We start from the raw sequence: 10,741 nt of genomic DNA, 5'->3' as shown, positions 1-10,741 counted from the left end.
ATGGCTCAGCCACCAGGGCAGGAGAGGGCTTCCCTTGAAGGGAAACCAGGCGTACCTCAAGGACGACTCAGTCGCCGGGCGACCGGTGCAGCAAAGGTTCATTTTCCAGGTCCCTGGGAGCAGAACAGCACAAAAGTGACCGGTAAATCCTCCTTTCGCCCACGGGCTTTATTCTTCCCTTGGAGAACTGTTGGCCCCCAGCCCTCCTGGGGGCAGCCAGGATGCTCCCATCCTTGTCCCTGGGGCTGGGGACCGGCACCGCTGGCGCAGAGTCTGTCCCTGTGCCCTCACCTCCCCTCTCCCCTATGGCCCCGGCAGCTGGGGGAGGTGAACAGCCATAACTGTGGCACGTGTCACCCCCCCGGGTCCCCCAGCCCAGCCCCAAAGTGTGACCTCAGCAGGGGCTTTTCTGACACCTGCTGATGCGACGCTGAGGTAAGAGGGGCGCGGTGCCGAGAGGCGCATGCGGGGCCACAAGCTGCACTTCATTCACCACACGCAGGAAGCGTCACCATGGTGGGACGCAGCTGGGGACTTGCAGGCCAAGGTGTCCCCACGCGCTTGCCAGAGGTGGGGCTCGTGTCTCCTGACTTAATTGGAAATATACTCCTGTTAGCTGAAGAGCTGCTGTTCCTTCTTCAAAATGGGCTTGGAAGAGGCCTTCTAGGCGTGGCTGGGGAGGCAGACACACAGCAAGCACAACATAAACTGTAGGAAACTCCACTGGGCTGAGGGAGACTTTGCAGAGGCCAGAGGTTTCCTTGGGCAATCAGTAACCATGCAGGCAGCAAATTCCATTTTTGCAAAAGAAGCCTCTTGTTTTTTTCCTCTCTAAGGAAATTACAGAGATGCAACCGGGTGCTGGGGCAGTGCCATTGCCAAGAGATGATACTGGGTGTAGACAGAGGGCAGAAAAAGGGGTCAGGAGGATCCCATGGTGGGTTTGGTGAGTGTGGTGGCTGCCACCTCAGAGCTCGGTGCGAAAGCAAAGGTCGGTCCCTGCCATTTTCCGGGCATAATCCTCCTCGAAGCGCTCGCTCTGGGCTCGCAGCAGATGGTTCACTGCTGGTGTTCTTGCACGGAAGTTCTCTGCAAGCCGGATGTGCAATAACCCTGCAAAGCCCTGCCATGGGGGACTGAGGGGACGCTGGGCCTTGCCCACATGCTCCTCAAAGGAGCTCTGAGCAGCACATCACCCTCCCGGGGCTGCCAGTGCCCTCCAAGAGTTGTTCGACACACGCGCAAGCAGGGAGCCAGGAACCAGCACGTGACCAAGCACCCCCTGAGGCTGTTAGAAACACTATTTTATTTTATTTCATTCAGCAGGCCCGTCTCCAGCTCTGGCTGGTACAGCAGAGGCCGGGCCCAGCTCTCAGGCTTGATCCCTAGGTCTGGCAGTGGCTTCGGGGCGTGTGGTGGCCGCCACCTCAGAGCTCGGTGCGAAAGCGCAGGTCGGTCCCTGCCATCTTCCGGGCATAATCCTCGTCGAAGCGCTCGCTCTGGGCCACCGTGAAGTGGTTCTTCCAGTCACCGGCGATGCCTGGGGCCGGGCGAGGCAAGAGTGAGCAGCGGTAGCGGCCAGCGGGACTGTAGGAGGGGGCCGGGGGCCGCTCACCTTTGCGCATGAAGGGGGAGACATGGTGGTCCATGAGGTCAGCAGGCACCGAGGTGTAGTTGGTGGTGGGGTTGTCCCGCATGCTCTCGAAGGAGGTGTGATGGGCAATGGCATCCAGCACCGCCGGCGACAGCTCCCGCTGCAGGAACTGCACGACCTTCCCAATCTCCCGCTGCGGGTCCTGTCCAGAACGAGGCAGACGCTCAGCTCCAGCCCCTGTACTGCTGCCTCTGCTCCTGCTCCCAGGACCTTACCTCCTTCATGTCCTCGTAGAAGAGGAAGAGGATGGGGTGCTCCTTCCTCCGCTCCCAGTAGCCCTTCACATGGTCATACCAGGAACCATAGACCACTGCGTGGTGGGGCAGAGATGGAGATGTCTCAGGGTGAGGGATGGAGGGTGGGATAGGGGCCAATGACCCCCGCAATGGGATCAGTGATGTCCCCAGACCCACCTCTGCCTGCCATGAACTCCTCCAGGTACTCGGCCCAGGTGCCGGCATGTGGCAGCAGCTTGTTCATCAGGTAGAAGTGGTAGAAGGAGACGGCCACGTCCTTGGCGTTGCGGGCGACATAGATCACCTGGAGACGAGGTTAGCAGGGGCTAGGAGGGACATGCCCCAGGCACCCTGCAGCAAGACTCTGTGCGGGCAAGGAGAACTCAGCAGGACAGAGGCAGCACCTACCTTGCAACAGTTGAGCCAAAAGGATGGGGGCAGCACGCGCGCGGGCAAGTGGGTCTTCACCACACGGGGTGAGGGCCTGCTGGCCAGGAGGTCTGTCCCTGCGGGAGCCCCACACTGCATCCCCAGGCAGCCTGTGCCCCAGAGCCCACACACCTAAGCCCCTGCTGCCACTACCTGACGGCAACTTTCCGGGGGCGGCAAACTCCAGCATGGGCACCCGCCTGGTGATGACATCCCTCTTGCACTGCTCAGGGTCACCACCATGCAGGATCATGTCCACGATCTCACAGATCCAGGTGGTACCTGGGGAAAGCAGCTCGGCGGCTTCAGAGGAGGATCCAACCTGCCAGTCCCGCCCAGCTCTGTCTTGCAGTCCTGAGCATACCACATCTCGTGGGTGAGCAGGTCCTAGCCACACACACATCCCCAGGGCTGCCTCCAAGCAAGGGACCCATCACCACCCTGGGGCTGCCACATCCCACGGGTCTCAGGGAGCTCACCGGATTTGGGGAAGGTGGCCACCACGATGTCCTCGGGACGGCTCTGGAAGGCGTCCACCCGCTCCCAGTTGTGGGCAAAGGCGCTGATCATGGGGATGTCGTGCACCAGGCGACAGGGCTGCCGCAGCCAGCTGTCCGCCAAGGCCATCGTGCCGGGGCTGTGAAGGGGCAGTTGCTGCCGCTGCTCCCACTCGCAGTTGGGAAGGGGGTCCCCAGCGTTACTGCAGCAGCTGCCGGCCCTGGGGAGGCATTGGGTGCCCACTGGGTCCCTGCTGCTCCTCGCCTGGGCAGGCAGTGTCTAACGCTGTGCACCCGGGGCCTGCAGGGGTGTTATCAAGGAGGGGCACTGCAAAGGGAGGGACGGCCAAGAGGAGAAATGTTTGCTTGTGCTGTATGCTGGCGAGGGAGGAGTGAGCAAGGGGGGAAGGCCATGGGGCCGGCACATTTCCTGCCGGGCTCCCGGGCTCGCAGCAGATGGTTTCACTGCTGGTGTTCTTGCACGGAAGTTCTCTGCAAGCCGGATGTGCAATAACCCTGCAAAGCCCCGCCATGGGGGACTGAGGGGACGCTGGGCCTTGCCCACATGCTCCTCAAAGGAGCTCTGAGCAGCACATCACCCTCCCGGGGCTGCCAGTGCCCTCCAAGAGTTGTTCGACACACGCGCAAGCAGGGAGCCAGGAACCAGCACGTGACCAAGCACCCCCTGAGGCTGTTAGAAACACTATTTTATTTTACTTCATTCAGCAGGCCCGTCTCCAGCTCTGGCTGGTACAGCAGAGGCCGGGCCCAGCTCTCAGGCTTGGTCCCTAGGTCTGGCAGTGGCTTCGGGGCGTGTGGTGGCCGCCACCTCAGAGCTCGGTGCGAAAGCGCAGGTCGGTCCCTGCCATCTTCCGGGCATAATCCTCGTCGAAGCGCTCGCTCTGCGCCACCGTGAAGTGATTCTTCCAGTCACCGGCAATGCCTGGGGCCGGGTGAGACGGGAGTGAGCAGCGGTAGCGGCAGCGGGGCTGTAGGAGGGGGCCAGGGGCCGCTCACCTTTGCGCATGAAGGGAGAGACATGGTGGTCCATGAGGTCAGCAGGCACCGAGGTGTAGTTGGTGGTGGGGTTGTCCCGCATGCTCTCGAAGGAGGTGTGATGGGCAATGGCATCCAGCACCGCCGGTGCCAGCTTCCGCTGCAGGAACTGCACGACCTTCCCAATCTCCCGCTGCGGGTCCTGTCCAGAACGAGGCAGACGCTCAGCTCCAGCCCCTGTACTGCTGCCTCTGCTCCTGCTCCCAGGACCTTACCTCCTTCATGTCCTCGTAGAAGAGGAAGAGGATGGGGTGCTCCTTCCTCCGCGCCCAGTAGCCCTTCACATGGTCATACCAGGAGCCATAAGCCACTGCATGGTTGGGTAGGATCAGGAGTGTCACAGAAGAGCACAACAGCACCTTTGCAGCTAGGGAGCACCCCAGACCCACCTTTGCCTGCCATGAACTTCTCTAGGTACTCGGCCCAAGTGCCAGGGTGTGGGTGCAGCTTGTTCATCAGGTCAAAGTGGTAGTAGGAGACAGCCACATCCTTGGCGTTGCGAGCCAAATAGATCACCTGCGCAAGAGTACTTGCAACTTGGCCCATGCAAAATCCCCACAGAGTAGGTCGCTCTCCACACTCTGCTTTGCTCCCCATGCTGGTGGCCAGTTACCTTGCAGTGGTTTTCCCAGAAAGACTTGGGCAGGATGTGAGCTGGGATGTGAGTCTTGATGATGCGCGGGGACGCCATCTTGGGCAGCAGCTCCGTGCCTGAAAAGGAGGTTTCCCCAACGCGCTCCTGCTGCAAGCCACCCCCACGCGCCCCGCACCGGCCTCATGCCACCCTTGGCCCTGCTACCTGCTGACATCCCAGGGGCAACGAGCTCTAGCATGGGCACCCGGTTGTGGATGAAGTCCTTGCACTTCTCGGTGTCGCCGCCTTTCAGGATCATGTCCACGACCTCACACATCCAAGTAGTGCCTGGGAGGAAAGGCCAGAGCTCTGGCCAGCTAAGTTCATGCGTAAGATCCTCCTCCCGGCTCCCAGCACTTTTTTGGTGTGTCCATCCCTCCACCCTTCCATTTCCCCCCCATGCCTATCCCAATGGAGCAGCTTCAGTTCCTTGCCCCACCGGGAGGGTCCCTCTCTGGTGCCCCAGCGTGAGGGAGCTCACCGGATTTGGGGAAGGTGGCCACCACGATGTCCTCGGGGTGGCTCTGGAAGGCGTCCACTTGATCCCAGCCGGGCACGAAGGTGCTGACCATGGGGATGCCGTGTACCATGCGGAAGGGCTGCCGCATCCAGCTGTTCGTCGAGGCCATCGCACTGGGGCTGCGAAGGGGCACTGTGGGGACTAGTCCTTTCCTTGCAGAGCTGGAGCAGCAGCGGGAAGCAGCTGGGAGCCCTTGGACTTTGGCCAAAGCACCTGCCTCTTTTCCCCCAACTCCTCTATATTGCTTTCCCATTGCCTCTATTGCAGCTTCTTCACAACCAGGGAGCGGGCAAAAGGGCAGCCCATAGTAACGCCTTAAATGCACTGCAGGTGGCTTAGAAAAACAGAGCAACTCTGCTGGCACCGTGGCTGCAGGTTAGCACAGAAAGCCGGGCGTTCCCGGGGCACGTTTGTATTTCTGGCAATGATTGTTGGCCCAGCACTCTCGGAAGATGGAGTTTGCAACTACTGCCTTGCAAAGGAAGCGCTGCGGAGTAGCAGCAGCATAGGCTGGGGAGGTGTCCAGCGCAGCCGGATTTAAATGCTGCACAGCATGGAAAAGGGGCGAGTGGGCATCCCAGACGCGGGGTCAGACCCGCCTGAGGCAGTGGCTCTGGTTTTGGCTCCAGGGGCTCGAAAGGAGAAGTTTGCCGCCTTGCCCGGGGCCAGTGACCGCACTCGAGGTTTGCAAGAAGTCAATCAGTAACCAGCTCATGTCGCCCCCGCAGATGGGGCCACCCCGTTACCTGTCTCTGGCGCCCGCTGGACTCACTGCTGTGGGGCAGGCGGGAAAAGGTCGGCCCCGAGGAGGGACAAGCTTGCCCCAGAGTGGCAGGAAAGAGGATTTATTCCCACCCCCTCCCTCAACACCCCGGCTCTGTGTAGAAAATGGAGGCTTGGGGAGGCGCCTGAAGACGCCGGAGGCCCAGGGACGTCCTCCTGGAAGGGAGCTGGAGCAACCCGGAGCCGGCGGGTACAGAGGGAGGGGCGCGGGTGGAAAGAAGAACTGGTGGCTCCCGGCCCGTTGCCTGTAACGAGCTGTGCAGCACTCATCACCCCCCGTCACTTCGCCAAAACCAGGCGCGAGCCGCTGGCCAGAAGCAGGGGCTCTGCACAAAGGCTGCGAGCGGGACAGGGCTGGGATGGGGGGCCAAACCACCCACCCACCCCCGGCGCAAAGGGCCAAAGTTCAGGCACTGCAGGGCTGCAAAATGATATTGTCCCTCTGGAGAAAGGGTCTAAAGGTGGCAGTGATTAAATGAGCCTCCTCATCTCCCTTCTCGAGGAAAATCAGCGAAAGCATAAACAGGCAGCAGGAAAAGTAGAGGCTGGGCATGGAGAACAGCTCACCCCCTCCTTGCCTGCCCCAAATTGCTCCTCTTTTGAAGGGTCTCTGCTAGTTGGGGTAAGGAGAAATCAGACGGGTGCCTGGTTTTTTTCACGGATTTTCTCCAGCTCATTCCTCGGTATCGAGGAGCAGGCAGATGTCACAGCCTGTCCCCAGCTCCTGGTGTGGCTTTTTTTCTTAGACTTACATCAGGCTGAAGGGAAATGCAAGCATTTGGGTCCCTCTGCTTCACTTTTAGCACCCACTTGCACAACAGCACTTGGAAAAAAAAAAACACGTAATTGTGGCGTGCAAGCAGCTTGCGTGCAACAGCGGTGGGAACGGGGCTTGTGGAGGCAGCTTGCTGAGACACATGTTCCTAGAGGCGCTCAGGGTTGGCATCCCACGGAAGACGGATTAGGCAGTGACTACATGTGCAAACCTTGGGCTGGGCTTTTTGGGAACAGCCCATGCAAGGGGCCAGGACTCGGCTTTGCAGGCCCGGGGCAGGATGCTTGCCAGCTCTCACCCAGGCAAGAAGTAGCAATGAAACTTTTTCCCTCTGCCTGGAGACCTAGGACCCACTTTGTACAAGGTGTAAAAGCACTGGTGGTGTGGGAGGTGCAGGGTTCAAGCAAGTTCACTGGTACCTCGTGGATGCTTCGGGGTTTTTCCACTGACTGCGGTAGCTCTGCTGCCTCTGGCACCGCCCTTGGCTTTGCAGGTGAGGTGGCAGTGCCCGAGAGCAACTTTTGCCGTAGGAAAATTTTGTTCTGTTTCCGAACAACCCACGGGGGCTCTAGCAATTTCTCGTGCTTGAGGTCAGGCCCGGCATCCACGTCATCAGTGTGACCGAAGGACAGGGCCTTTGGCCATTAAACGTGCAGTTTTATGCTGCTCTTTATTTGCTCTTTGCCTCTGCTTCAAGGGTAATCAAAAAGGAAGGGGCTGGGTGCCCAGAGCAGGACAGCCCTGCTGCTCACAAGGACAACCACACCTTTCGCCCAGACGTAGGCGAGAACAGGGTTTTATCAGCAGGTGGGGGAGCTGCCAATGCCAGTGCCGCTCGTTGCTTCGGCCTTTAGCTGCAGATGAAAGCTCACCCTCCCCGTCACCATCACGCTTTATTGCCAGAAGGGAAAACAAATCACCGCTGATTCTCAACATTGCACAAAACCCCATGACATGGCAAGGCCAGGACCCAGATTTCGCCAGCAGGGACAGCCCTCATAGAAACTCACGATAGGTTCTCAGTGTGGTGAGGGGCATAAAACCCAGTCTCCACCTCTGAAAACTGGAGCAGAAACACCCAGCACCACAGCAGGGGGAAAACCCACCTCTTCTCTCCGTGGAGAGGCGCCCACGAGGTGTGGCAGCGGCAGCTCACAGGCTGCCCAGGCCATGTCCAACGGTGCCGCCAGTGGTTTCCTTGTCCTCTCTATCTCCATGCGGAAGCAGAGGTCGGAATCCTTCATCTGCTCTTTGTAGTGCTTGTTGAAGCGCTCGTTCTGGGCCACCGTGAAGTGGTTTTTCCAGTTCCCGGTGATCCCTGATAGAGACCGAGAAAATCAAGCAGCTGTTACCACAGGGCAACCTGCGGCGGCAACTGAGCGCTGTGGGAAGGTTGGCTCGCAGCGCGGGCACCCACCTTCCCGCACGAAGGGCGACAGGCTGTGGTCCATCAGCCGGTCCGGCAGGGTCTCGTAGTTAGCGGCGGGGTTTTTCTTCATCTCCTGGAAGGAGGTGTGGTGGATGATCTTCTCCACCATGCTCTCAGCCACCTCCTTGCCCAGGAACCGGGCGATCTGCACTTCGCAACGGGGGTCCTGTGGAGGGGGGTGGCCAGGGAGGCATGTAAGCTCCCAGGGGTCATCGTGCCCCCAGCCTTTCTCCCCAGCCCTGCCACCCTCCTCGTCCTCACCTGCTTCATGTCCTCGTAGAAGAGATAGAGGAGCCTCTTCTCCTTCCTCTTCTCCCACCAGTCTTTTACGTGCCTGTACCAGGACCCGTAGGCCACTGTGGGCCACCAACATGGGAGGGAAGGCATATTTAGGGGTTAGCTGGGCTGGTGGATGCCAATCTGTGACCACCTTGTGGGCATAGGGGGTTCCTGGGGACAGGATTTGTCCCTGTTTGGCTCCCACCTTTCCCAGCCATGAAGTTCTGCAGAAACTCCTCCATTGTGCAAGGGTTGAGGTACATCTTTGGTAAAAGTAGTAGGAGGAGACAGCCACATCCTTGGGGTTGCGGGCAACATAGATCACCTGGGGGCAAGCAACATGCATCAGGGAGGGGGTCACAGCCCAACGTCTCCCCATGAGGTGCCCTGGTCTGCGGCAGCACCCACCTTGCAGTCCTGCTCCCAGAAGGAGTTGGGGAGCAGCTGGACGGGGAGGTGGGTCTTCACCAGGCGTGGTGAGGGTATCTTGGCCAGCAGCTCGATGCCTAGCAGGCAAGGGGGTTAATGGAGTGAACACTGCGTGGACTGCCCCAACTTGACCTCATCCCCGGACATGGAGATCGCCTTAGGACCCACCATTTGGCATACCAGGCATGTTCATCTCCAGGAAAGGCACCCGGTTGAAAATGGCATCCCGCTTGTATTTCTCCACGTTGCCATCATGGTAGATCATGCCCAAGATCTCGCTGAGCTACGTAGCACCTGCAGCGTGACAGGAGGGATTCACAGCCGCCAGCACCCTGTGCCTGTCACCCTCCCACCCAGTTCCCATGCCCACCGCAGCCACTCACCCGATTTGGGGTAGGTGCAGATGAGCAGGTCATCAGGCCGGGCTTGGAAAGCCTCCACTTGTGGCCAGACCTTGATGAATGACTTGTAGATGGGCATCCCATGGAGGATGCCCAGCTCTTCCCGGACAGTATTTTCCCTGCCCATCCCGGCTTTCAGAGCACTGTGACCACGCTCGCTCGGAGAAGAGCTGGGACGAGGTGAGGAGGCTTGGGGAGCCGTTCCCGGGGAAAACACGCCTTCCGGCAAAGCCCGCCCCGAGACACCTTGTGTCCCTCCTGCACCCGCTGGGAAGGGAGTGCAGAGCCCAGCACCTCCCTGCTGGGGAAATCACACCAGCCCCGGCTGCCAGTGCCAGGCCAACCCCACCAGGGCACCTACGGTCGTTGGATTGATGGCACCCGCTCTGTCAGGAGCCTCCGCCCACCCGCTCGTTTTCGGTAATGTTTAATGAACCCGTGTCTACCTCTAGGTCTTAAATTGTCTTCATAAACTCATGAGCCGGTTGCCACGGTCAATGGCCACCCGTCCCACCTGGTGGCTACCACTATTTATATAACCAGACTGGGGTTTGAGTGCTTGCAACACCACGGAGAGCGCGGTGTTTACAGCTTCCCAAAAGGCAGGGAGTTTCCCAGATCCCTGGAAAACCTAGATCCTGGAATCTAGGAACCTAGATTCTTGGAATCCAGAATCTGGGATTCCTAGAAAGCAGCTGGAGACAGAGGGCATCTGGGGCACACACACGGCTGGGAAGCACCAGGGCACTTGCTGATCTTATGCTCTTGCCACAGAAATGGAGCCAGCAGAGCAGGCAGGAGCAAAGCTGGCCCCACAACAGAAATAAATGGGCTTTTTTTTGGTAGAGCCACCTGGAGCTCCTGCTTAGCACCTCAGCCCAACCCCAAGTGGACAACGAACAAGTAACGGGGAGCAGGTAGCAGGATTGAGCTGTCCCTGGCAGGGAAGCAGCTCTTTGTGCTGTTTCCCACGACAGCTGACAAGGGTGAGTAACGCTCCAAAAATTCAAGAGGCAAACAGTGATAGGGGCTGTTTATCCTTTTTATTATAAATTTAGTATGAATGACCAATGGAAAAGTCACAATGGAGTACCAAGAATGTTTATCAAAATTTTAGCAGCATTTAAACGGTAATAGATTCCCACCCTCATCCGACCACCCCTCTGCCCTTGCCTCGCGCCCAAGAAACAGTCGCCTTAGCCCCAACGCACTTTCCAAAGCTGCGCAGGGGACGTAGCTGGCCACTTCCCACGCAGGCCGCCCAAGCCGCTGGGAAGATTTCACCCTACATGCTGGTTACCATGAGATCCCCACTCACATGGGGCCGGGGTCTCGTCCCCTGCTCGTGCTGGCGTACAGCAGCGCGCGAGGCCGCCTGCTTGAGGGGTAAGATGAGAACCTGTGAGGCGGCACGGCCCCCCTTTTCCTTTTGCATCCCCGCTGTAACTCCAGTCAGTTTATTGAGCGTGCGGCTGCCCTTCCACACCGACGCTGTCGCTCACACAAAACCAGCGCCCGCTCTCCGGTTTTCCTCTCATCCCTCGGCGTTCGCGCGCGGCTGTGACGCAGACCCTACAATCCCACTCGTTTACCTGAGATTGTGTGGCTGTGATGTGCGG

General features: G+C 59.3%; 3 protein-coding genes across 3 annotated transcripts; all 3 read right to left on the bottom strand.

Moving 5' to 3' along the window:
• Positions 1 to 1,418: 1,418 nt before the first annotated feature.
• On the bottom strand, positions 1,419 to 2,951 carry LOC104564854 (sulfotransferase 1B1). Its single transcript, XM_088531585.1, has 7 exons — positions 2,799 to 2,951; positions 2,473 to 2,601; positions 2,299 to 2,396; positions 2,068 to 2,194; positions 1,870 to 1,964; positions 1,616 to 1,796; positions 1,419 to 1,540 (listed from the first exon to the last, which is right to left on the bottom strand). The coding sequence occupies exons 1-7, from the start codon at positions 2,944 to 2,946 to the stop codon at positions 1,428 to 1,430; spliced, it is 891 nt and encodes a 296-aa protein (XP_088387711.1). The 5' UTR covers positions 2,947 to 2,951; the 3' UTR covers positions 1,419 to 1,427.
• A 631-nt stretch (positions 2,952 to 3,582) lies between these two features.
• Positions 3,583 to 5,135, bottom strand: LOC104564846 (sulfotransferase 1B1). The gene is made up of 7 exons (XM_010211483.2): positions 4,988 to 5,135; positions 4,672 to 4,794; positions 4,486 to 4,583; positions 4,262 to 4,388; positions 4,088 to 4,182; positions 3,834 to 4,014; positions 3,583 to 3,759 (listed from the first exon to the last, which is right to left on the bottom strand). Exons 1-7 carry the CDS (start codon positions 5,133 to 5,135, stop codon positions 3,647 to 3,649), a joined length of 885 nt encoding a protein of 294 aa, XP_010209785.2. The 3' UTR covers positions 3,583 to 3,646.
• A 2,455-nt stretch (positions 5,136 to 7,590) lies between these two features.
• On the bottom strand, positions 7,591 to 9,297 carry LOC104564847 (sulfotransferase 1 family member D1-like). Its single transcript, XM_010211485.2, is given in 9 exon segments — positions 7,591 to 7,647; positions 7,691 to 7,902; positions 8,002 to 8,179; positions 8,275 to 8,369; positions 8,498 to 8,560; positions 8,563 to 8,617; positions 8,701 to 8,798; positions 8,890 to 9,015; positions 9,105 to 9,297. Coding segments are annotated over 9 exon segments (1,029 nt in total). The 5' UTR covers positions 9,250 to 9,297.
• Between the last annotated feature and the right edge of the window lie 1,444 nt (positions 9,298 to 10,741).

Source organism: Tinamus guttatus, unplaced genomic scaffold, assembly GCF_059628265.1.
Source record: "Tinamus guttatus ecotype Peru unplaced genomic scaffold, ASM5962826v1 Tinamus_guttatus_pri_ptg000423l, whole genome shotgun sequence".
Classification (NCBI taxonomy): domain Eukaryota; kingdom Metazoa; phylum Chordata; class Aves; order Tinamiformes; family Tinamidae; genus Tinamus; species Tinamus guttatus.
This window is presented reverse-complemented; position numbering and strand designations above follow the sequence as displayed.